General features: G+C 44.6%; 1 protein-coding gene across 1 annotated transcript in view; it reads left to right on the top strand.

Annotated features, from left to right (window-relative positions):
- PLPPR5 (phospholipid phosphatase related 5) overlaps positions 1–27763 on the top strand; it is a 1134012-nt gene that overhangs the window by 457505 nt on the left and 648744 nt on the right. Inside the window, exon 2 of the mRNA XM_069641534.1 lies at positions 22154–22286. Within this exon, the coding sequence (XP_069497635.1) occupies positions 22154–22286 (133 nt within the window). The remainder of the gene's footprint in view (positions 1–22153; positions 22287–27763) is intronic.

The following is a 27763-nucleotide window of genomic DNA, read 5'->3' as shown; positions in this document are numbered from 1 at the left end:
GCCATGGTGCACAAATCTGGGTAGGTGCAAGGAGGCAAGGGGCTGTATGGGTTACAGTTATAGCCCCTATGTGCATGGTAGGCCAGGAGGCAGTGCAAGGAAGACTGGTCATGAAGGAGGCTGGTAACCAGTGAGAGTACGAAGCAACCAGGCAGCCAGCAGACAGGTAAGTTAGCAAGGAAGCGAGAGAGAGAGAAGGCAGAGGAGAAAGGGAAGGTCTTGAGCCGCTTCCAGAACTTCAGGTGTTCTGGCTCAAGTCTTAGCGGGGCAGTGAGAATGTTCAGAGGGAGGGACCTGCAGAAGAGAGAGATCTACCCACCCCCCCCCACTCTCTGTCTGGAGAAGAGTATATCCCTCAGAAAGTTGGAGGTAGATGAGCGAAGGGCACTAGAAGAAAGATACTTCGGCAGAGAGAGTTGGATATAGTGTGGCCCTGGCCCCAGAAAGCCTTGTGTATGATGCAGTGGGTCTTGAACTTGATCCTTGCAGCCACCGGGAACCAGTGGAGAGATTTCAGGCCTGGAGAGATACAGTACCTGGGCTTGAGGTCAAGCATAAGTCTTGCAGTCCTGTTCTGGATCAGTTGCAGAGAGCGAAGAGTAGAGGTAGGCAGATTGAGAAAGAGGTTGTTGCAGTAGTCCAGCCTGGAGGGAACCAGGGCTCTGGAAACCGTGAGCTTCTGGGGGTAAGTGAGAAAAGGGATAATACCTCTGAGGAGGTTCAGATGGAAGTGGGCCTTCTTGACAAGGTCCACGATGTGAGGAGAGAAGGATAGAGTGGAGTTGAAGATGACACCAAGGTTTTTTGCCCCACAGGAAGGCTAGGGTAGGGTGCCCAAGGAGGGTGGCCAGAGTGAGAGAGGGAAATCAGGAACGGGGTCCCAATTAGAAAGATCTCCATTTTACTGGCATTTAGGCAGAGATCGTTGGAGGGGCACCAATCCTGAATAGCGGATAGACAGTCAAGTATGATTGAGGGAGTAGAGGAGGCTGAGGGAAGCCTGAAAGAGAGCTGAGTGCAATAAGCATAACACAGAAAGTTAAAGGAGAAGGTGGAGATCAAGTAGGCCAAAGGGGACAAATATACATTGAAGAGCCAGGGTGAAAGGATAGAGCACTGGGGGACACCACCTGTGGAGAAAGAGGTGGTGGATAGAAAGGACCTAAGTTGGACCCGGGAGGGTCAGTCCAGGAGGAAGGAGGTCAGCCACCTCAGGGCCTGATCCGTGATGCCCACGTTCTTGCGGTGTCGATTCATCAGGGTGGTGTGATTGACCATGTCAAAAGCAGAGAAAAGTTCAAGGAAGATGAGGATAGAGAGAGAGCTGGAGTCAAGGTTAGAGAGCAGATATTCACAGGTGTTCATGAGAGCAGTTTTCGTGCTTCTGGCTGCTCTGAAGCTAGACTGATGGTCATGGAGAAAACTAACAGATTCAGTGTAGAGAGTAATCTGGAAGATGGCCAGCTTTTCCAGGAGTTTGCCCAGGAAAGGAGTGATAGAAATCGGGCAATAGTTTGCCAGACAAGTGGCATCGGCAGAAGGTTTTTTTTAGGGGGGTGCACAAAGGAGTGCTTGAACGGAGAGGGGAAAGATCCAGTGGCAAAAGAGTGATTGCAGACATGGGCCAAGGCTGGCGCAAAGGTGGCAATGTGATTCTTGATGGTTCTGGAAGAGCTGGGGAATACCTGTTTGGATGACACTTTCATAGATCAGACTTGTCTAGAAACATCATCAGGTATTGTCAGAGAGAACGAGAAAAAAGGTAGAGGAGAGGGAGAGGCAGCCAAAGGGGGCCTGGGAGAGGTAGAGGTAGATAGAGAGGAAGAGGAAAGTGAAGACAGGATGTCCTGAGTTTTAGTGGTGAAATGAGAAGCCAGAGCCATACAGAGAGTCTGGGAGGGAACAGGAGAGGTTGAGACTGCAGTAGGATTGGCCAGCTCCTTGCAGATTTTAAGAGTTTGGCTGTGTTGTTAGAGGCCACAGAGACACAGGCTTGAATATGGACCTCTACCTCCACCACCGACATAGGAACATCCAAAGAGGCCAATGGCAGAAAAGCAACAGAGGAGCCATAGCATATATAAGGCATGGAGGTCCCACTTGTGGTTGCCTGAGGCACAGATATGGAGTTGGATGAGAGGGTTCATTAAAGTGGTGCATCTAAAGAGGGCATACCTGCTCAGTTCATCTTCCAGGTAGGTGAATAGCATGACCACCTCTCTATCAGGTTATGCAGCCTGCTGTCGTGTGGCACCCACAGAGGAACTGGTCATTGTCTGGGAGGAGGCATCAGAGAAGTTATGTAGTGTTGCAGCTGTGCTGGGAGAGGAGTATGTGCTGACATCTACACAATGTCCTGTATAGCCTCTTGTCTCATGCTCGAGTATGCAGCATTCACACCCCCCTCAGATCTTCAACCTGACAATGTCCTTCTCCTCCCCCTCCACTCCCAACCCTGACACCACAACTGACTTCTCCAGTCTATGTAGCTCCTCTGTCTCCTGGAAAGCACTTTAATGTCCCTCTACTGCTGAGGTGTCCAGCAGATTGGCCTCACATACATCCTCATCCCCAGCAGCAGTGCCATTGGAGGACACTCCTCCACCCCAAGGCATATGATCCTCCATGGAGCTAGGTGTCATGGAGGGTGCCTGGTGTCTACTATGCCATCTGGAGGCATTGTCACTGGTATGCATCTCCTTCTCAGATTCAAGTCCTTGCGAAGAAAACACAGATTTCTTCGCAGAGCGACTGGGCTTAGGCCAATATATACAATAAAGGAGGCAAAATATGATTTGCCGTTCAACAAAACAGCACACGCATTGCGCACATAGTGCTCTCTGTAGATCTTATGTGCTGAGGGCCTCTCCTCCACTTTACTCCATCTACTGCCTTGTAGTGTTGTGGATACTACCTGTACCTTGCTTATCCTCCTGTCTTGCCTGATCTGTTGCCTCTTCCAGCCTTGTATTGCCATCTCTACATGGTAATTCCTGCTTCCTGGTTGTCTGTCTTGGTGACTGACCATTTGAACTGTCCTGGAGTAAATGGCTGACCGCCACTATCTGTCACCTCCTGCTGATACACTGTGCACCATTTCACCCCACTTCACCTGCCACATCTAGACACCTACACCTCAATTGTACCATTGGAGTTCCTCTGATCAGGTACTCGCATGACCCACTATCACCCCTACCAGCCTCACCACTGTATTAAGTTGGCATCCTGGGTGACCAGGAACTGAGCCAAAACAAGATGCTCTTGAGAGCTGACAAGAATCTGGGATAACATCACGACTGATGGAAATATAAGCCTGGCGGGAACCCAAATGGCCTGGCTACATGTGGTGAAGTAGTGGAAGCACGCTCTGGCTTCTGTTCAAGAATTGTGTCAATTTAATTTATAAACACACCTGCGTCCATTTGCTGTTCTTCAGTAGTATTCACATGATGAAATGGCATGATGCAATTATGAGTGTAGTGTTGAAGGACATGTCTTCCCATCATCTGTTCAAACTGCACCCCATCTGATGCAGCATGATGCATGCATGTGTGGGATGGTAGCTGCAGGGTGCAGTGAGAGATTAATGTGACAGGAGGGAAGGTTGGTCCACAAGTGAATACATTGGATAGATGTTCATATTTTGTTTTACATTTCCATGTCAGGTAGACATTTCATTCACCACTGCATTGACCATGTTTCTTCCAACAGAGGTATCAGGAAACATTTGCACGGTGTGTAGGAACATGGTCCCTTTTAGTGTATGTGTCAGGGAGGGTCCACAAGTCTGCCATCTGACCATGACTCTTGCCAAATACAAATCTATGGCATACAGTTCTGCAAGACTGTCCAGAATACTCATAGCAAGATTGAAAGACATTGTGTTTAATTGGAGGCAATGTGCCCTTTCCATTATGCTGTCTCTGTAGACAACTGTTTGAAAAATACATCTTTGCCAAGAAAAGTATAAACGTGTTGGTGTAACAGAAATGCAGAGGAAAGTGATACAGATAATGGTAGAGTACCTACAGGATGAGTGTGTAAAAAGACAGGTTTGTTGTCCCGCAGAGTTATTGAGTATTTATAAGAGAGCTTTTTCATTTGACACTTCTTCGGCTGTTTTATCGCTCGAGATGGCTCTGTTGCTTAGTAAGCGTTCGGAGTTGCCTACTTCTCAGTTGCCTATGAGAGAGGTCCCTCTGACACTTGTCCCAAAAGTCGAGGTTCCAGCGGATGTCAGGACGGGTGTGCAAGCCTATGAAATTCCTGCCCATTACGTGTCACAGTTTGTTCACGTCCCGTTCTCAAGACAGGAAGAGAATCGTGTCAATAATGAAAAAGAAAAGTCTAGAAGAGAAAAGGAGACTTAAAGACGAAAGTATTATTTCAGCAAATTGTTAGAGGCCCTAGAGGGGGTAATTCGCAATTTAGAGGTCAGTACGTTCTACAAGGAAATACGCCCTTGGGTCCTGTAAACACTAACCAGTGTGCTTATTGTAGACAAGAGGGTCATTGGCGTGCACAATGCCCGATCCTCCAGCAGAGATCAAATAACACATTTGGAAATATGGGTAGACGATCCAGAGGTCGCTCAGGTGTAGGGGGTCCTGGTGGAGGTCAGTTTTCACAGCAACCTTTTTCGCAGGACAATCAGGCATCAAGTGTGGATAATAGAAACATTTTTGATCATCCTTCTGCTGCTTACCTCTCTGAAGAACTTCCTTTTGACGACATTCTGCTTCGTTAGGTTTGCCCCGAAGCAGGGTTGGAACAAACGCCTATTCCCTTTAATCAGAACAGTCCCTACGTTGAGATGTTAGTGGAAAATAGAAAACATATATTCTCGATAGATACAGGGGCACAGAAGTGTTCCATTGATCATTCACGGGTTCCAAACATTCCACTGTCAGGGCAAACCAATGTTTCTGTATGGTTTTCTGGCACACCAGTTGTCTGCCCAGTTTCTTCGCCGGTACCTATTACTTTGGGTCCATTTACGGACCACTGTCCATTCCTTTTGACTACAAATTGTGGGGAGAATTTGTTGGGGTTGAATCTGTTGAAGGAATTAAATGCGGTAATTCATTGTTCTTCTGATGAAGTGCGTTTGACCTTTTCACCACAGCAACTTTCTGTCTCTCAATTATTGACCAGACCTTTGCCGCCGGAATTCAGTGATGTTCTGGAGTGTTTGTGGGCAATAGACGACAGTGATGTCGGTGTTTTGCAAATCAAACCTGTTATAATTGTCTTGAAACATGGAGTAATGCTGACATGTATTCCACAGTATAAGATTTTGGTCGATGGTGAGCAAGCTTTGAAATGCATCGTCTCCGGTTTTGTGCATAGAGGGGTGATTGAGGATATTGCAGGTAGTTTGTGCAATAGTCTGATTTTACCTGTGTACAAAAAAGGCGATAATGCAATTCTTTTTCGTTTCATAATTGATCTACGTGCCATCAATAAGATCGTTGCTCCACAATTTCCAATTGTGCCTGATGTGACGACAATATTAACTATGATCCCGGCTTCAGCCACTCATTTTAGTGTTGTGGATCTAAAAAACGCTTTCTTTAGTATTCCTATACACAAAGACAGTAGATACCTGTTCACGTTTACCTTCACCCGTGCACCACAAGGTTACACGGAAAGTCTAAGCATTTATAGTAGGGCTTTGAAAGAGCAGCTCGATACCCTTGAGTGCTTGTAAGGAGGGCACTCTGTTGTTGCTTATTCATTTGGCTAAACATATACATAAAGCTTCACTTAAAAAATGTCAATACTGTTGTCAGGAGGTCGCCTATTTAGGCTATCTCCTGTCAAAGGAGGGGAGAAGGTGGACACCTGAACGGATAAAACTTACAGTAGACATATATACTGACAGTCAGTACACCTGTGGGGTGGTTCACAACTTCGGTAGACTTTGGGCCGAATTAGACATACCATTACTACTAACGCCACTCATTAAACCCAACACAAAATGTATAGTCCTTGGTGATCTGAATCTCGGATTTAATGATACCCAAGACCTTAAAGCAGAAGCATTACACAGTGCACTCAAAGACATGGCATTCACACAACTTGTGAATGCCCCTACCCACACAAAAGGGAGAACACTAGACTGGATACTACCACTCAATACTATAGTCTCATAGACTCCATTGATATAGTACCCTGGTCAGACCATCATAGTATAAATTTCTCCATCCTGTGTAATGAACCAGACCCACCTAAACTCATCATGGCAGAATCCTACGTAACTAGAAACACCCGTAAAACTCTCAGCAGAAAACCTCAACCCGCTGTTAGCGAGCACCCTTTATGACAAAAGTATCAATATTGAGAACCCATGCACCCTGGCTGACATTTATCATGAAAGACTTACTACCACAATTGATACCCTAGCACCTTGTGTTAACAAAACCAAACGCAATGACAAAAAATCCTCATTCTGGTTTAACGAGGAACTAGTCTCTCTTAGACGGATCAAACGATCACTTGAACACCGGCTAAACAAAACCCGCTCACCAGAAGCTATAGAAGCATTCAACACCGCAAATAAAACATACAAAGCAGCCATCATCACCCACAAAGCAGATGCCTTTAATATCAGAATTACAAATGCCTCCTCTGATACTAAAGAGCTATTCACTATACTCAAGGAATTGGAGAATCCAATCCCTATTATTAACCCGGTCCAACCAAGCAAAGAATGGTGTACCACCATCCAAGAAGCTCTTGCTACAAAAATTAAAATACTACAAAACAAAATTATCTCCAAAAGAAATCTCCTGTCTGACAAATACATCACGTCCAACAAAATCACCAATCACATAGAAGGCTCTACTCCTCCCTTCAATTTCACCCCAGTCTCCCACGAGATAGTACATAATACCATAACCAAACTTAAAGCATCTAACTGCAAAGGAGATAACTTCCCAGCACACATAGTTAAACTATGCGCCCCTACTCTTACACCGATAATCACTAATTTTGTGAATGCCTCATTCAATTCCAATCTGGTCCCAGTCAGCATCAAAGAGGCGTGGGTCACCCCACTACTAAAAAAAACAATGTTAGATCCACTAGCCCCTACAAATTACCGCCCCATAAGGACAGTCCCATTCTTACTAAAAATCATTGACAAGATAGCTTACAATCAACTACAAACCCACCTTGAACAAAATAACTCACTAGGAGCTAGACTATCCGGCTTTAGGCCCAACCATAGTACTGAGACGGCCCTCTTGGACCTGAAAATTCAACTAGTTACCATCAGAGACTCAGGAAAATTAGCTACCCTATTGCTACTAGACCTATCAGCAGCATTTGACTTGGTTGACCATGACAAACTATGCAATACACTAAAAAAATACTTTAATTTTTCAAATAACGCCACCCTCTGGATCAAATCTTTTTTAGCGGACCGCACGTCCAGAGTTGCCATCGGGAAATATGCAGCTGACCCTATTGCAGTTCCCATAGGAGTCCCAAAGGGATCCTGCCTCTCCCCCACCCTTTATAATGCATATACTAAACTCCTATTCTCAGCACTCGACGATATGGATGTCATCTACACTAACTTCGCAGATGACACCCAGATCCTCATCCCCATTACAGGGGATTACATACATGACACATGTACCATCAACAGAGTATATGCTATAATTCAAAATTGGATGGCCCTAAACAGCCTCTGCCTCAATGATGAGAAAACTGAGGTTCTCATCGTGGGCTCCCAAAAAAGATTAAGTGCCCTTCACCCTGACTACACACATATCAACATTGATGGCACCCAGATCCCAGTACTCAAACAGGTCAAAACTCTTGGGGTGAACATTGATGCCAACCTCACTATGCATAAACAAATATCAGTCCTCTCCTCTTCTATAGCTTACAAAGCTAAACTTATTGCTCTCAGCTGCCAATTCCTTACGCCCACAAACTGCATTACATTGGCTAGGGCGCTGATTTTAACGAAACTGGACTATTGCAACATCCTATTTCTAGGAACGTCCAAATATAACATAAATAAAATTAAATTACTTCAGAACAAAGCTCTTAGAGCGGCTCTAGGTATAAAGAAATCCGATCATATATTCATCAGGAGAGAAAACCACTGACTGCCAATTGAAGCAAGCATTATCTTCAAAACACTTAGTGGAGTCTTTCAATGCATCTCAAACAAAGCGCCCATCTATCTCAACAAGACCATCAAGAATAAAATCTCCTGTAGGTCACTCAGATCGAATAACCTGGCCCTCTTGGAAGTACCACATTACAAATATGGCAGAGCAGGAGGAAGCAGTTTCAAAGTACTAGCCCCGTTGCAATGGAACACACTACCTCTTAGTATTAAAAACGAGGTTACCTTATCAGGTTTTGAAAAAGCGTTGAAAACCTGGTTATTCAATAAATATTAAACAACCATTGCTAATCCCATTCCCACCCCTTTGACTGACTGAAATGTAGTATAAGAAAGTTATTGTTTGAATGTAACTGCTCCTCTGTATAAAAAAAAAATTTCTCGTATGAACACTTGAATGCAACTGTAACACTGTAAAATAAGTGATAACATGTCTTTAATCTCGCCGTGATACCCGTGGGTCTGGGCGAGTAATAAATGTAATAAATAAAAAAATAAAATAAATGCAGTCACTACATTGAGCACGACTGTGGAAACCAAGAGAATCACGCATAATGCTGCGCAGGCCGCAGAGATTATAGCATTGACCCGAGCTTGTGAACTTTACGAAGGGCTTACAGTAGACATATATACTGACAGTCAGTACACCTTTGGGGTGGTTCACAACTTCGGTAGACTTTGGGCAGAAAGAGGTTTCTTGGGCTCACATGGCACTAAAATCCAACATGGCTCATTGATAGTCCGGCTACTCTCAGCATTTGCAATCCCTACTCAGCTATCTATCATAAAATGTGCAGCGCATCAGAAAATTGTAGATCATGTAGGAAAAGGGAACGCTTTTTCTGACCAGATAGCCAAACAGACTGCCACTGATCTCTCTTCAGAAATGTATACTTCAGGGGAAGCCACAAATTCCTATACTTTGGATGAGGGTATTGATTCTGTAAGGGATATCCAAGCCGATGCCACATTAGAAGAATCTAACAAATGGGCTGAGGGTTTGGGGAAACTGGATGATGATGAGTGTTGGGTGGACAAGGTTGAAGGGAAGTGGTTGCTGCCTGATGCATATATTATGATGATGGTTGTTATCGCTCATGGTCCCACACACATATGTGCTCGTAAAATTACTGAAATGTTGCAAAAAGTATGGCTAAATGACAAAATCCCTAAAATAGCTGAACGCTTTGTTCAGGGATGCATGATTTGTTTGCAGCATAATGTGAGAAAGGGCACATCAACTCCTAGGGGTAGTTTTGGTCCACCTTTTGTTCCCTTTGAGGTTATTCATTTTGATTTTATTGAGATGGAGCGTTGTAACAGTTTTAAATATGTACTAGTAGTAATCTGTGCTTTCAGCAAATGGGTTGAGGCTTATCCTGTCAAAGATGCCACAGCTATGACCACAGGAAAGACTATGTTAAAGGAATATTTACCAAGGTTTGGGTTACCGAGAGTCAACTGGTCGGACAATGGTCCACATTTTATCGCTGCTGTAATTCTGCAGATATGCGCAGGATTACAGATCGATAAACGGTTCCATTCGGCTACACACACTCAGAGTGCTGGACTAGTGGAAAGACACAACGGCATCATCAAGAACAAGCTCGCTAAGACGTGTTACCGATCGTGTTATCTATGCGAACAACCCCTCAAACTAAGACTGGGCTCTTTCCCTTTGAGGTGGTTATGGGTAGGCCAGCTAATATTTGGAATGTTCCGAAGTCTCGCTCTTTATGAGATGTCGAAAATGTACTTCTCTCTGATTACTGTGGCCGGTTAACTAAAAATCTGTATTTGAATTATCATCAGGTGCGAGAGGCTTTACCTGTACGGTATGAGGGTCCCGGTCACAGAATACGACCGGGGGAGTGGGTCCTCGTGAAATCATTTGAGCGATCTTCTTGCCTCGCACCACATTGGCGGGTCCCCTTCCAAGTTTTGCTGGTCACACAAACTGTGGTGCGGGTAGCAGGCCGGCAAACACTGGATCCACGCGACGCACACCAAGAGGATTCCACACCCAGTGCCACACACTACAGAAGATACAGAACCCCTTATCAGTACTACGACCAATGATTTTGAAGCAGTAAATAGCATCGAGAGTGCGTCGGAGATTCTCCCTGAGCCCGTGAGGCCTGGGGAAACAGCCATTTCGTCTCCAGATTCTCCAACAGTTTAGTCTTTTGAATTTGTCCTGGATCTTGCATCCGATTCTGCTTTGGATTCGTCGCTTCCAACGGGAAGTGACGACATGTTATTCACAGATCACTCAGTACCAGGAAGCATAAGGTACGATCTGCGTCCGAGGAAATAGACTTACTGCACAGTTCAGCTGTGCTATCGAGGGAAATCATCAAAGGGCTTGTCTCTTTTGGCCTGATCATTTGCACAGAAGGGGATTCTGTTGGCTAGGGTTTGTGGAAGGACTAAGAAAACGCTCGGCCTGGTGGTTGCCAGCAAATAACACTGATGCTTTCGTTTGAAAACTACAATGCCTGCAACCGCTTCCGCTCATACAGGACTGATAAGAGAACGTGTGACCAGCTGCGAAAATGGACAATCCACTGTGTGGGCAACGAAAACGTATTGCTGTCTTGTGATAATGTTAATTGGTTTAACAATAGTCATTGTTTTAGGTTTCTGGTATTTAGAAGAAGTACATCCGTTTGAGAATTTGTTGCCTACTGAAAATGTACCTACTGTTTCTACTCCCTTCGTGCATCTGCATACTCTATCTCCTAGAGACTCTCAGCACAGACAGAATTATCACAACACACTTTTACTCCTCATGAATGCTACACATGCCATTTTTAACAAATCTAATTGCTGGGTCTGCTCACATTTACCGGAACATGGGGATAAGGGGCTAGGTTGGTATATTCATCCTCTATCTTTGACAACTGCATGTTATGCTTCTCTTAGAGCACTATTTTTTGGCCGATGGAACAATAGCATCTCTGGGAACTTCGATGGAACTAACTTGAACGAGTTTGAAAAACGTGTTCTGACGCCCCTGGGATGCTCGCTTTTTGCAAATAGGAGTAAGCTTAATGTTGCTTCTATTAGGCCGTCTGATAGACTGTCCGTCCTTTTCAATCTTTGATCTCTTTTAAGATGGCTCTTATAGGCAATAAGGATGCCACGCCTCCTTCTTACACTGTTAACCATAGCCCTGATTCAGTTTCTTTCTGCATACAAAGGAATGGTACTCAGTTAATGGGTGATTTCAAAGGTTGAGCCAATGTTGCAAATTTGACTGGTGAGGACAGACCTTTGTATGTAGGCGAACCTGTATACTTTGTTTGTGGTAATATAGCATTTCCTTGGTTACCCAGGTATTGGCAGGGAACTTGTTATTTAGGGATCCTGTTACCCGGGGTATTCATTGCAAGTACTGTTGAGATTTCAAAGGCTCGTCCATGGCGAGACAAGAATGGTGACACTTCAGCACAAGTCCTGGGTGATGTAGCTAAATTCTTTGTGCCATTTTGGGGACAAATAATGAACTCTGAAGATATCAGGAGACTGGCGAGAGTACTGGAGAGGACCATCAACCGGACCACTGACATACTCTATAATATGACTCTAGAACAGAAATCAATAAGGTTAGTAGCACTTCAGAACCGGATGGCACTAGATGTCATCCTGGCTGAAAATGGTGGGGTATGTAAATTAGTGGGGTCCACTTGCTGTGTTTTTGTGCCAGATTCCTCCCCAACTATCTTCAAGGCAATACAGAATCTGCACGTCCTAAGTTCAGAAGTGCATGTTCCTGAGGGAAACTGGGATCTTAGCGCTTGGTTCTGGGACTTCTTGCGATCTTGGGGATGGAAACTACTTTCGGTCTTGCTGATTATTTTGGGAATCCTGTTGTTTCTTTGTTGCTGTATACAATGTCTCCCTGGTATGTGTTCAATGCTAGGAGGATGTTGTGCACAGGCGATGGGTTCATTAGGACACAAGGTATATGCTCCAGATAAAAACTCCAATGAATATGTGCTGAAAGAAATCTTAGTATCTGACCTATTGGCAATTGATATCTCCGATAGTGATTCAGGATGTATGGACATTGAGACCTGGAGTTACTCGTGAAGTGACAAGAAGTAGTATAGCGCTTGGCTTAGGACAAAAGGAGGGTTTGTTGAATGGAAAATCATATTGTGCCTCCTTTATTGTATATATTGGCCTAAGCCCAGTTGCTCTGCGAAGAAATCTGCGTTGCAAGGTTCTGACCTTAGATCCATTAAGCCGCCATTTTCAGTTCATCCGCCATTTTGATTCTCGCTCCAAAGTCACCCTGTGTTCTAAAATGGTGGACAGTGTTCTTCTGTTTGTAACATGGCCGTCTTGACCTCTGTATGCAAGTTAATGCCTAAACTGCCCATAGGCCAAATGTTGGAGTCATGTAATGAGACCTTGTCCTTCGTTGACCTATAGATCGATGATTACCTGTGCCAACGTAACTGATCCGCGAGCATATATTAAGCACAATATTGTGTAAATACACGTGAACATTTGTTTTGACTGCATTGTATTAAAATATGTACTAAGGCTTATGGTAGATCCGAGAATATACTGTTGCTATTGTGATTTGTTGAACATGTAAACTGAAGGTGATCCATATGCATATAGCTGGGCGAGTAAGAGGTGAACTCGGCACAAACCCTAGATTGGGAATTATTAACGTACAGAGGGGCTGAACATCCTGTTACAAAACTGTATAAAAGAGTGAATATTCTGGTGTACAGTCCCACTCACTTCTCACATCGAACGGCTGGTATTCATTGTGATGTACTGAGGGCCAGATAGCTATCTGATACTTTGTTCCTTTGAAAACATTTCAGTTACTTTGAATAAAGATCTGTGTATCTTTGTAAACCCGCGTTTGGTGTATTTCCTTTTGTGGTACTCAGCCTCGATATTTCCTTTTGCTTTTACAGTTTGTGTAATGGTGAGAAAAGCGGGCCCATGCACAGATTGCTATTCTATGGGGGCAATCACGTGGGGTGCATATATAGAACTTTTGTATTTCCATTGTGCTAGCTGTAAGGAAGGCATTGTATCGAACAGTGAAGACAGACACAAATGATCACAGATAAAGGGTGTTTATTTATAAACTCCCCTTCCCCACGTTTCAGCACGGGACAAGGTGTCACACTTGAGCTTGGTACACACTATAGCTTCGTTTTGCACCAGGATGCAGTTTAAAAATCAAATAAGATCTTCTTTGATAAACTCTCTTGTTCTCCACAGGTCTCTCGCTCGCAGAATGCCATGTGTTACCAAAACAACACTTAAAGTTCTCTCTCCTCAAAAGTTCACTGTCCTTCGTTTTCAGGAATAACATTCACCTTGCGTCTCAGCCAGGCTCAGACCCTCTTCTTACACAATGGGCCTCAATATGACCCTGCCAGTCCGGTAACAATGGTGCTGGTAGGCTCACCGGCACTGTTGTTACCTGACCGGCAGAGTACAAATCCTTTCCTACTTTGACGGAAGCACCTCTGGGACTCGAATGGGAATGGGGAGTTACTTTTTCTGGCACCTGGCTTACGTGACCACCAGTACTTTAATGCCCCGGTAATTTCCCAAAGCCAGGTGCCCGAAAGAACACAACTCTGGTGGCAGCTGTGCCGTTTTTACCAGCACGGATATCGCTGGAGTCCTTATGAGACCCAATGTCTCAACGGTTCTCCCTTGATCTGGTTCAGACCCCTTTTTGACAACTCAAAGACACAATAGGTCTCCCTCAGCCGGACTCAGACCCACTTGTGACTTGCAACCCCAATAGGCCTCCCTCAGCCGGGTTCTGGCCTTAGTAGGGTTCACTTTAATGAGTAGTTCACTTATATCGAAGACTTTCGATTGTGCAAAGGATTTTTCTCAGACCCTTGCATGACAATTTGATTCGTTGGTATTGGATTTTCATCTGCAATGTCGTTATTCAAATATAGAAAATATCCATGTTTCTGCTGCTGAGTTTCTTGGTAAGACACCTTTCGCTAGAGACCTTCGATTGAGCACCCAAGCAGTGCCGGTCCACTCTGAAAACTTGTATCTTTTGTTTCTTTCACAAAATGTTCAACACACTTATCAGCTGGGTTAAGGGAGTCAAGAACCTTTGTTTCAGAAAATTGAATACTTGAAACGTCTCCTTTTTTAGTATACGGGTTGGCAGTCTGCGGGAAACTTCACTCTAGCATGCTCAATTACAGTTCTTGATGCCCAACTGTGAATAATGCCCATCAACAGCATTGTCCATCTTGGCCAAGGCTACAAGACGTTTGCAGGTGTTTTTCAGGTAATCGGTACTCAAGTAGTCAAGAAGGACCCGCAATCACTGATCTTTCCCCCTTGTGCTCTACCATGCTGTCTACTAACGGCCCCAAAACTCTTCTGACCTCAGCCAAAATGACATTCCTCTGTCCCCAAGAGCCACAACTCATCGGGTTAAGAGGTGGCACCAGTACTTCTATATCGAAGTGATGCTGCAACCCTGTAGGGTGTTCTTCACAATGACAGAAGTAGCAGAAAAGATAGAAGATACAACAAGGTGAAGTCCTGAAAAGTGCAGCACCTTGGCATTAAGGGGGGGTGGCGGTAGCAGGAAGGAGAAGAGCAGCATCCGTCAGTGACAAAAAGGGGATTCAATGGGGGGGTTAGTATTGGCTGTCAAAAAACACTGAAATCTGGAGTTTGAAGTCTCTTAGGCTCCTTGCTAGATAAGGGTCTGTGGCTGATGTCACGTCACAGTTTCCCACCACAGCTAAATGATGGAGCCAGGGCAAAAAGAGGAATGGTTGTGAGGGGCTGTCAGGGATTTGCATATGCACATTGTTAGCTGCTCAAAACAGTGGTCTCTTGCAGTAGTAAGGTACTGCCTCAGCCAGTAACTGCTATTTACAACACAAAAGGGAGGAAGAGAAAGGCTGACATTACACACATTGGTATTGTGGGATAAATTAACCCACTCAGCTGTGCTTTACTAGATCACTTGCTGCAGTACTGCAAGAAACAGAAAAATGGCCGGGCTGACTCCTGTGCATGCCAGAATCTCTAAACTGTGTTCTTGCAACAACAATAAAATGGCTGCACCACCCTGCCACACACATTTCATGTGGGGTGGAATGGAGTACTCACTGCAGGAATGTGCCAGTGTGCTCTGCAATATTTAACATGGGGTGAAGTGAAAGAGGCAGTATAACTTTGCTGAAAACCTGAAATGACTCTTTAAAATGACACCTCGTTCAACCTTTAAAAGTGCTGCTTGGCGCTAAACTTATCCAGTCCATATGAACCACTGTGATTAAAAACTCCCTGCAATGCCCATGATCATCCATTGTGTCTCAGAGGAACGGGCCTCATTTGAATGACAGCTCCTTTCAAAAGTATCTTTGAAAAATCAACCAGGGGCTTTGTTTTCATTTTACACGGGAAATGCGTCTATTTTCTTTGCAAAAGTATCTAAATCAGCTCTTCTGAGAAATACTCTAAATAGATGCATGTCTAAATGTATCCATTTTACAAAACAACTCCAGCACTCAAGAAAAGAACTGTAGCTGCATAAAGTGTGTATTTGCTGGAGATGAAAACCACATTTAAAGAAATAGTAAAATGCTCTTTTTCTGACTGAAGAGAGCAACTCGCCTATGTAAAAGTAAATTGTTGTGTGAAAGCCTGTTTACTTAGCAATGTAAAAGGATTTGTTGCTGGTAAAAGTACACCTATAAACTGTTTTGATGCCACAGGTTTAAGTCAAGATGTAAAACTCATATGCTAAGTTTGCAAGCTAAAATAATAAAAAAAACTTGCTCAGCCAGTTGCTAGCCTTGAGAAAGGGTGACACATCATAAACTTCTGGCACAGAAAAGTGGTAATTGCCAGCTTGAAAGACTTTGAATGGACCAGGACAAAGAAATTTCACAAGCTCATCAGACATTCGTCTTTGCTCCAGGCTGGGACAATAGCAGGCTGAGACTCTCACCTGTCAAGTCTGTGGGGCAATTAAACCTTCAATCAAGAGGGCCCCATCCTGCTTCAAAAGAAGTGACAATTGACAGCAGTTGGGGGGGGGGGAGAAAAAAAAAGAACTGATCAAGTGACACTGGACTTCCTTTTGGTTTTAAAGGCTATTTTGTAACAGAACTAAAGATGTTTAACTTTGCAGCATGAATTACTAAAATATTAAAAGTTTGTAGTTCTAAATCTAATTTTATGCTCTTTCTTTGAAAACTTGGTAGAACTCATTACTGCATAAGGAACAGAAGTTATAAAAAAAATGACATTTTACGGGGAAAGTATTGACATTGCGAACATAACATTTTGTACATACATCCCTGGGGTAGATGTGCATCTGTGTACAAAATTGGGAAATTTTAGGCCAAATCCTTCATGTTTAGAATTACCAAAATGTGTCAGAAAGGCGAAAGCAGGTCCCACAGACTTGTGGTTTGAATTGAAATATAACACACAAAATATGTAACCTATCTGATTTTCTCAGAGGTTGCAACTGCATAAATATGTGTTTGTGGCGAAATTAGATTTTGGTTCCAATCGCTAGGGGAGGTTTCTAGAAATTGCAAAAATGACCCCATAAACATGACATCCTTTTGCTGTGTTCCAATCAGTGCAGAGCTAGGAGGAGACTTCTAGCTTGCCCAATCCTGTTATTAGAGGCAGGAGTAGAAAACCTGCCCTGGTCATATAATTTAGTGATGTCATCTGGGGCCTGGGGCCTAAATACCTTCAACTCTCTCTTCCTAAATATCTTTCTTCCCGAGCCGTTCGCTCATCCGTCTCCAACTCCCTCAGGGTCATCCGCTTCTCGAAGCAACGAGCTGGGGGTAGATCTCTCTCCGCGGCAGGGGCCTCCCTCTGGAACAGCCTTCCTGCCTCCCTGAAACTTGAGGAGAACCATCTCCGGTTCCGGAAGCACCTCAAAACCGTCCTCTTTGCTTCTGCTTTCTCTCTCCCTCTTTCCTGCTAATTCTTCACTGAAACTGCACTGTATCTGCAACTGGGCCACTCTCACTGACCCCGGTCCTGGGCCAAGCCACTCTCCACTTGCACTGCCTCCCTGGAAACCCCTGCACTGCGGGACTGTCTCTGTATCCCTACAGCTCCCCCTTCCCAGCACTTGTCTGCACTTACCTTGCACTTGCCACGAGCTGGCCCTTTTTATTTATTTTATTCTACTTACCTTGTACTGCACTTGCCCCCTCCACTTCCCCATGCACTTTCTCCCTTCCCCCTACCCCTGCACTTGCGCGATCTGTATGACACCTAGCCTAGTAGGATCGTTGTCTGTCTTCCCCTTGTTCCCCCCTCCCTGCCTCGTCGCGCCTTGAAACACTTGTGTATAGGCGCGTTACAAATGCCATATCATATCATATCATGATAAATAAGAGTCCTTGACAGCACACAGGACACACTGATTCCTGACTTTCTTCCTGAATTCCTGCGTGGTGTCCAGGTCCTGATTTCTTAATCCTGTTTGATCCTGATTCCAGATTTTCATTGCAAAGCCAAGGCCTATGCATTGCTAACCCCATTTTTAGCTAGGTCTCAAATTCTAAAAAAATCCCAAAAACCCAAGGGAAGCATCCTGATCCAGCCTGGCTTTCTGCCACTCGCTGCATGCTGCTGCTATCCTACCCTGATGATCTGTAGTATCCATTAACCAGAATTGATACCCGGTATCCAGTCCATGCCCGCTGATTTTGTCCGGCTGTCCTGTGTTAGACCAGGTCCGTGTGGTGATCCACAACCCTTGACGGTCCAAAATCCTAACTTAAAGTGGACTGTAAGTATTAATAGGAATCATATTAACCCATAGCATACCTTGCCTAGCCTTGTCCTATCCCAATCTCTAAACCATCCCATCCTTACCTTAATAACTTGTTACATTGTCAGAATCCTTATTGCAATCCTGTCCTTGATTTATCTTGCTAAGCACCATTTCTTTAGTCATTTTTATCTTGTGTAAATCCTAAATTATCAATCCTATTTCGAGTGATTTGACTGGTTCCACCAGTCAACCCCAGATCCACCAGGGCGGGCGCTGGGGATCTGGGGTTGAAGTCATGAATCAACTCTACAGTTTACTGTGTCCCTCTTTGGTATTCTAGCCAGAATGCTCTAGTATAGAGTAAAACTATTCCTGTCCAAAATGAGTTTCTTTTTTGTTTTCCCTACCCGATTTTTCTAAAAACGCCTCTTATTCTACATTGCATATCTCCCTCAGTTTAATAGCTAGAGACCTCATTTCAATTCTGGATTATGCCCAAGCCCTCTAGATACACCCCCACCCAACAAATCAACGAATATCATCCGTTTTTATTGCAAACCGTTTGGTTAATTTAAGGCGTCAATCAACATTTTTGCAAAGTTTTACGCTTGTTATTCTTATTCTAAATTATTTTCAACCTTCCATTCAAATGCAAATTGTTTTTTTTTTGCTCAAACTATTAATTATGACTGCTAGTATCTTTCCAATGTTGCTCCCATAGAAATCTGTACTGATTTTGTCATTTTTAACACTTTCAGTGTTTTATTTCAGCCATTTTCGAGTGTCAGTTTATCATTGTAAGGTTTCAAATCCGTTTTTCTCTTTCATTGAGGAGGGAAGGTTGGATTCAAATTGTGTTTATTGTTCCTCCTTCCTGATTACCAGCTGCTTCCTTATATCTCTTTAGAATTGATTATTTGTGGGTTGAGGAATATTGAAGGGGGAAATTCTAACTTGAGTTCTATCTTTCCAAAAATTCAAAGTGTTCCTATTTCTCTGGTGTTTTCTATTTTGTTTTGCTAAAGAGTGAATTTAAGTGCATTACATACTTTCTTATTTGTTATTGTCACCACATTGGTGATTGCTCCCCCACATATTAAAAAATATATGTTTGATTTGAATTTTAAATACATACACAAATATTACCTTTACCAACCAGCCTGATTCCTGGTCCATCGTGACTCGGGGTATTTGAAAAGGGATGTGATATGAGTGGTGTATTTCCCAAATAATGAACCTATATATATATATAACAAAATAAGCATTTCAGTTGTAATCCTTAACAGTATGATGTCTGAGGAAGAGCATCAGAAAATAGTGTTTGCATCGGATTTGCAAGTCATAATGGCACTGCATGTAGTCCATATTTTGTTTCTGGTTTGTAACATTTTGCACATCAGGGGCAGTCAATGCACAAAGCAGAGAAGAGACATTTCTGACCCTTCTCTGCCTTTTTTTATCTACAGAATGGGGGAGACCTGTTTCTTTCTTTTTTTGAACTTTTCAAAAATGACCAGCGCTTTAAGGCCTGGTATAATCAAAGGCACTCATTGCACCATAGCAGTTGTTGCAGCATATGCTGCCCGTTATTGAACAGTGAGTGTATCTACAGAGTTTGGCCAGCACCTCTTGCACGCTGGCACTTGCGCCTGAGAGATGCCAAGGACCCCTTTTCAAATTCAGTCACTTGATTACTTCTCAGATTCACGTCTCTCAAAAAGGCACATCATCTGTTCTCTTTTGAGTTGTGTGCGTATTTGTTCTCACAGACTTACAATGAGCAGCCCCACATGTCCTGCACACCCCTCTTGTTCCCTACTTATCAATCTTACTTTTAGTATATATTGTAGGATAGCTTCCGTTCACCTTTAATCGTCCCTCAATGTCTGTTTACCTACTCCCATTATACAAAAAATGTGAATATCAATACATCGCATTTTTTAAATGATAATATAAATAATATTGCCATGCCAGTACCCACCTACCTTGTGAGATGAGCACTTATTCTGATTTCAGCAGCCTAATCCTTACAATGACTTCATGGAAGACATTAAGATTCTCATCACTGTGGTGGACTTTGGAGAGGAGAGAAGCTAACCTATGGTTTAAGTAGTACACAGTAGGAACACTGGCTTACTATACACTACAAGCAACAAGTGGTGGATAGTGATAAAAGTTCACCCCAAAAATAACATTTACTTAACAAACACAAAACATTTTGTGAGGAAGCAAAGTATTACATCTCATTGTGGCAGAAGAAACATTTTACAACTGTGATCTATCTACACTTTTGTAATTCAATGTTAGGAAGTGCTGTGCACCTGTTTTTCAAGCTAACATCACATAGCAAATACGCAGCGCTTTACAACCACTATGGTGGAGATTAAGCACAATGCAAGGCATACCACATTAGGCCTGTATCACAACCCGTTTTTCAATGAGAAAACTCCATTAAAAATCGCTTTGTGAATTCAGCCCTTCATGTTCGTCTCCTATGCATTCAATAGCACAATTGGTCATTCGTTTTTCAACAGAGGGTGTTTGAGAGTGTATTTACATTATAGGTCCTGAGATATTTTAGAGACAATTTTCAAAATCTCTGTGCGTAAAATACTTTTTTTTAAAAATCGCAATGAACATCTTAACGAGTGTTTAGAATTGAGATGTTAGCTTATTAACATGTTTGACTTTCAGTTAATCTCAGAGCTAAGCAAAAAAGACCAGACAAATTACCCATTTCACTTCATGTCGGGATTTAACGCGGGAGTGGCAATTTGCAGCAGCTGCCTTTTTATGCTGTCATTTTGAGCAATGAATGAAATCACTGGCTTGGTAAGAAAAATAAGAAAACAGCATCAAATTTGGACGCCTTGGTTTGACAAACATTGAATAGAATTGAAGTAAACAGCAATCATTGGCTGCTGGCTGTGGAGCGTGCAGCAAGTACATCGTCCCCACTGGAAGGTCTTCGGTGGCTACCATTCTCTCATGTAGACAATGGGCCTCATTCCAAGATTGGAGGTAGTCATGGCGCTATTTGCGCCACGACTGCCTCCAATAACGGGTCCAGCACCGGTGTTGTTCAATGGGGATTTATCGGTGTAGTCCGACTCTGGCGGGACCGGTAAGTCCCCATTGAACAAACCATTCCCCATTCCCATTTGAGCACCCATAGGGCTCAATGGGAATGGGGAGGGCGCTAATAACGGGCTCGCCAATGGTAAGCCCGTTATTAGCGCGACCTGTAAGGGACGTGTGGTTGGACCACACGTTCCTTACAGTTCCCTCCAAGGGACCTCGGAATAGGACGGTATGGGATTACCGGCACCAGTCTCCTTACCTGTGCCCGGCATCCCTTACCGCCCTACTCGTAATGACCCCCAATATCTTTACACAGCCAGCTATTCAGGGCAATTGTGAAAAAAGTTGCTGAGATTGTGCACTATGCGGATTTTGCTTATTATGCTCATCCACGTGAACATGTATCGTGCACACAGTTATGGTGAAGCTTTTATTCATTGCGCGTGGCAATTATTCTAGTCATGTATTGCTAACAATGGGCCTCATTATGTGACTCTGGCGGTAGCCGTGCCAACACGGCTGCCGCCGGAGTCATTTTTTTCCCCCGACACAATGAAACTCAATGGGAATGGGGCAAACTGATGCACTGGCACTGTGTGTGCAACAGTGCCGGTGCATCAGTCAAGGTGTGCGAGCGGGTTCCGTTCCGCCAGCCAGGTCAGACCTAGTGTGCTGAAAGGCACCCACTCGCAGAACTCGTAGTTTGCCAGTCTGGAAACAATGGTACTGTCAAGCTTACCGGTACCGTCATGGGTGTAATTTTAGGGGGGGCAGGGGTGTTTTTCCCCCCCAACTTTCATGGCACACCATTCTGTCTCCATTCATTTGGCTGGGGTGCCATTTGTTCAGATGTCATGTCCCACCCCCAACATTTACGGCAAAGTTACTCCACTGGTACTGTTGTTTCCAGACTGGCAAACTCGTAATGAGCTCCATTGCGTCCTTCAGTAAAACCCTCATCTGATTCCTGAATCTAGGATCACTCTAGCAAAATGGTCAAATAAGAGCAATTCAATATGCAGTTTAATGAGATTCTTCTAGGGCTTCTCTATGATGGTGTGTCCCTTGCACTGTTTAAAGCAGATAATGTTGGGACCCAAAACATCACCTTGACCTCTGTTTCTTTGGTTTTTCAGATCATTGTGGGAGAGACTGTCGTCTTTTGCTTGCAAGTGGCCACCAGAGACTTTGAGAACCAGGAGAAAACGATTTTAACAGGAGACTGTTGCTACATAAACCCCCTGGTGCGCAGAACCGTCCGATTTCTTGGTATGAATAAAATTAAACAACTCTATTATTTTAGAAAATGACAGAATTTCCCAAGTTGTGAAAAGTCATCTGGTCTCACAAATTGCCCTCAGATGTATTTTTATTTTATTGACCATTTGTATAGTGCCTATACATCAAAAAGTGTTTCCAGGCGTCACAAGACAAGCGTTGGTACAGCGGAGAAAATAACAGTAATGGTCCTACTAAACCTTGTCACATTCAGATCATCCAAGTTCAATAACAGGAAGTGCAGGGAGAGGGGAAGATGGAGATGTGTCAGGACAAGGGGCTGGGAAAGTGCTACGGGAGGGCCAGGAGGGCAAGTGCTCAGGCAAGGTGATACGTGTAAACTAGTGTGAGGGCGGGGAGGTGGAGGTTCCATGGGTTAATATCCCCGAAAAAATATTGCCATACAAAAATATTGGCATATTTTGCAGCAATATTAAGCCATGGAACCTGCGGGGTACACACCCGCAACCCCCAAACTTTTTTTAAAGTGAGCGTGGGACAGCCACACATCCCCCGCTCCCATTTACCCCATAAATTATCCCCACCAACAATATTGGCTATGGCCTTACCCCACGACCATATATGTGTCGATATTATTGGTGGGGATAATATTACCTGATACCGAGGTGGACCAGACTCAGGCTAGTCGGGAAAGGGTGCCGGAGGGCAAGTGCTGGTATGGGGTAAGGGACAGACTGGTCGAGGGTGGGGAACAGGTCACCAGACATAGAATGGTGAATGGAGAATGCATAGATATTGATAGGCCCATGCACAGTATATTGGAAATGGCATTTGTTGACCTAGTGCACTTTGTCACCATCAGCCAAGCTGCAGAGAAACAGTGAAACGGGAAGTGCACTTCTCACTGCATTTGCATTGTGAGTTACGAATGTGGTCCCAACTGCGTTACTTGCGATATCTGCACGGGATTCTGCCCGTACAGCTTGAGTCTTGAGCGTAATGTGTGTTCACACAAGTCAAATTGCCCATGTGCAAATTTCCTTTGAGTTTAGTTGTGCCTATGTCTAAACTTGTGTACACACATTGCACATACACTTTGGAACATGTTTTTGTAAATTGATCCCAGTAAGTGCAGATTCAATTTTTGTTTTTTAAGTTTATTTTGATCAATTATATATAATATTCAGTTGTTTCCAAATAGTTGGGTTTGCATTGTCGCTAATATTAGTTGTTGTGGTGTGACCAATTTAAAATGCCCTTATCGTGACATATCTAAATACTGACATATCGAAGATACACTTGCCAATTGTGGTAAGCACACAGGCACTAGACAAGCCTATTAACCCTTTTCTCTACAAGTGATCACGTAGTAAGACGGAACGGTAAAGCTTAAATAAAGCTAAAAGTTCACACTTCTTACACTTACAATTGAATAACAGCCGTATGTTATAATGTATAAGTTACGTCAATAAACACAATTAGTCTGATTCATGGAGCGTTTTCCTATGGGATTGCACCATTGTAAAACGCTTCTGTGAATCAGGTATAATACGTTTAGGCCCAATTATTGTAATAAACACTGTAGTCTACAGTGTGATATCTATCCTGAACAAATAGAGTTACCTAAAAAAATAAATGATCAGGTTTAATAGATTGATTTAGGTTTTTTGAGCATAACTAGGTATACTTTGAATCTTTCAAAGTGTTATGTTTCGTATGCTTTAATACATGTATGGAAATGTAATGGAAATGTAATGGTCTGATTTGAACAAAATGTCTGAAATGGGGCCTGTGAGGCCATCTGCAGTAGCTTCCTGATTTGGCATGTTTAGTTGGACAAGTCTGCCCTGGCCATGGGCACTGCTCTTGCTGTGGAGCCCCATGCATTGACCATGTCCTGGCATCACCATGCCCAACACTCCAGCGAGGAGGCTCTGGAGAGCGGGTTACTCTGTGGAGGCTGGGTTGACTGACATTTGCCAAAGAATAATGCGACAGTGCAGCACTGTGATATCGTGCTATTCTCCGGGTGGGGAGAGCCTAGTGCATCATTCTGTAACCACCTGGGTTTGATGGATTTACAAGAACCTGGCAAGGATCTAAATCCACCATAACTTCCTTTGCAGCAGGGCTACTTGCAGCATGAGTCCACTCTGATGGATATTCTGGAATTCTTGACTAGACTTGTGGCTGGCGCTTCCAGCGAAACCTGCTCTGAGACTGGGTCACAGAGGCGTTGCTAGGGGGTGGCTAAGGGGGCTATAGCCCCTGGTCTTTTGGTTGTAGCCCCGGATTGAATCTCAGGGGCTACACCCAAAAGTGTAGCTAGCCCCCAATCCTGACAGTTCCGACATTAGCCTAGCCCCTGGTCTTTTCCAGACCTAGCAACACCCCTGCTGGGTCATAATGGGTGATGACGCGCTCTGCTTAGAAGTGGGCTGCAAATCTACTCGCCTGTCTCCTGGAAGTTGTATTCTGCTATTTTGTGCTTTGTTTCCTTGTAGATGTTTTGTTTCAACCCTTAATCCTTAACAACGTGTTTCTGTCCATCCGTCTGCTTCCAACTTTCTGTTATTCCATTGGTTGCCACAATGCCTTTTTCCTTTATCTTTCTCTTAGCGTAAACAATCCCACCAACCATAATGGTGATGAGTACCCCACCATCTTACCTCATTCTAGGTGTTTCATCGGTGGTATTCTGTGAGGTAGAGAAAGCAAATAGTGTCAGAATCTAGGTCAACCCACAAGCAGTATCGGCTCACCTGGAGACCTGATGGCTGGGCATTGGATTTCTGATGCCCCTGTGGATTTCACTAGACCACCTGGGCCCCCTCTATGCGAGGGACCTTCCCAGCAATGTACCCGACTGCCTGTACAAGATACGAGGCACATGGGTCAATTGCTTGAAAGGGCGTCAGACCCTCTTCCCGTCGATCTCACAGCAAACTAAAGGAGAAAGCAAAAGTGATTCTGGTTAGCAGGACTCCCAGAACTGGGTTGGCATAGTATGAGAGATAGAAAAGCACTAACCTGAAGGAGGTCGAGGATCCGACAATAGGCGTGTTCTCTCAGGGGCGAGGAACCGGGAAGGGAAGAAAGAGGAAAAGCTCCAAGATCCCAGAAACGACGGAAGGGAGTTTAGTAAGGGGAAAACTAACCCGGGCGGCACGAGGGTCACGCTAGAGTTGGGGTGCAGCACATCTCAGGGTAGTGTCAATAGTCCAAGGGCTGAGAAATCCATGAGAGGAGAGGGAGGAATGGAAGGGAAAAGGAAGGAAGAGGGTAGGCGTTGCAAGGAGAGCATGTTGGGCAAGGGCTGGCTAGAATAATTCAATCCGTATGATAAACTGTGGTCGTAAGCAGTGCGGACAGTAGACAAGACAGAGCATGAGGCAGTGGCATCCTAATGTCAGACAGGGTCAGCAACACGTAAGCAAAAAGTATCCAAGTACGGCAGGCAGAAGCAAGGACCAATGAGCCAAGAAGGGTCGAAGCACAGAAATCCCAGAACAAAGGTTTTCCAAGTACGTGGTAGCTGTTAAGAGTCCGGGCAAACCCTCAGTCCAATAAAGACAGCGCCGCCCGTCTTGTCGGTGCTGTCTTTATTGGACTGAGGGTGTGTACCTGGCGCTGCGCCAATGAACAGGGCAAAACTCAAAACGAAAGAAGGCCTAGATGTCACATGACCACACTACCGATGCGGACTAGATGCGATGACGGAATGCAATGCAAATGCAATGCGCGATTGTGCCAACCACGCAGACACATGACCATGTCGACTTCAGTACCGCTGGGACCAATACCGCATCCCTGACAACTGTGACGAGGACTTCCAGGCCAGGAACAGGGGGTGCCAACATGCCTGAATCACGAATAGAGGCTGGCACAGGGAGCCCGCTGTGAACACCTGGGCGCAGAAGATGAGACGGGATCCGGGACCGTAACAGTTACACCCCCCCAAGGTGCCCCCACCTCCCTAGAGGCGTGGAAGCGGCAAAGCAACTGGGGGGCATGGATGTGGTGAATGGGCTCCCATGCACAGTCCTCCAGGCCCTAACCCTTCCAGTCCTCCAGGTAGTACAGGGTGCCAGCCTGGTCCTGGTAATCAAGGATAGCAGCCACCCCGCATTTGTCGGAACAGTGGACCCGGACTGGGTCTGGGCGAAGAGGCAAATGGATACCAGGAGGACAGGGCTTAGGAGGGATACATGGAACACTGGGTGGATACGCCAACGAGAAGGAAGAGACAAGCACACCACGACTGGGTTGATAAGTGCAGAGACCCTAAATGGACTGACAAATCACGGCAAGAGAGATAGCTTGCCGGAAATGCAGAGGTGTTTTGTGGATAGCTAAGCCCAAGAGCCCACCAGGTACTCCGGGCCTGAAGAGCGATGAACATCTGCGAAGCGCTTCATCTTGGTCTGTGCATCCAACAAATGGGCAAGGATGTCCTTATGCACAGAGGTCAAGTGCCGAGTACAATGGAGAGCGGCCAGATTATTCTTTTGCACTACAGGTTCCAATGGCAAGGTACGGGGATCCCACCCAAAGTCGGCATTGAAGGGGGAGCAGTTGATGGACGAAACCGGGGAGTTGTTGTAGGCGAAGTCCACTGTATGAAGTACTGACAATCAAGACTCCTGATATTGAAGGCAGAGACATCAGAGATATTGTTCTAATGTGCTATTGGTGCATTCTGTCTGGCCATTGGTCTGACTATGCACTCGAGAACCTGTCATCAATCCGAAAGGTGACACAAAGCGCCCTCCAGATGTGCAAGGTAAATTGTGTACCCCTATCAGATATGAGGACGGATGGTAGACCAAAGAATCAATACACATGCTGCAGAAACATCCATCGATACAGGAGACGTGGGAAGCCTTTTACCGGGAACAAATAAATAAAGCCATTTTGGAAAAACAGTCGACCACCACGCAAACAATGGTATAGCCCTGCATGCAGCAGGTCAACTACGAAGTCCATAGACAGAGTTTGCCAGGGTCTAGACAGGACAGGAAGAGGGTGCAGGAGACCCACTGGCTTACTGGTGGGGCTTTTACATTGAGCACATATAGAGCATGATGAGACGTACTCCACCACATCCCGGTTCATCCCAGGCCACCAACACCACCTCCGTAAGAGGTTAAGAGTCTTCCGTCATCCTGGATGAGCGGCGATCCGTGAGTCATGGCTCCACTCAAGCGCCTTAGTGCGTGCTTTCCCCAAAGGTATGTATAGCTTACCCTTGATGTAGTGCAGCCGGGGGTGACGTCCAGGTTGTAATCCCGGATGTTGACCGGATTGCCCATGACCCAATCCATGAGCATAGTCCTAAGCAAAGGGGCAGCAGAACAGCTGCACACTGTGTGTTCTGGCAGAACCAGGTTGCTGGCACTAGGGACAGACGTGGTATCAGAGCCTAAGCGGGAAAGAGCATCCACCTGGGTGTGTAAGCGGGCAAAGCGATAAGTGATACTGACATTTAATTTTGAAAAGAAAGAATG

This window comes from Ambystoma mexicanum, chromosome 1q (assembly GCF_040938575.1).
Source record: "Ambystoma mexicanum isolate Mex_15411 chromosome 1q, UKY_AmexF1_1, whole genome shotgun sequence".
NCBI classification, from domain to species: Eukaryota; Metazoa; Chordata; class Amphibia; order Caudata; family Ambystomatidae; genus Ambystoma; species Ambystoma mexicanum.
Note: the sequence above shows the minus strand (reverse complement) of the source record. Positions and strands in the feature narration are given on the sequence as shown.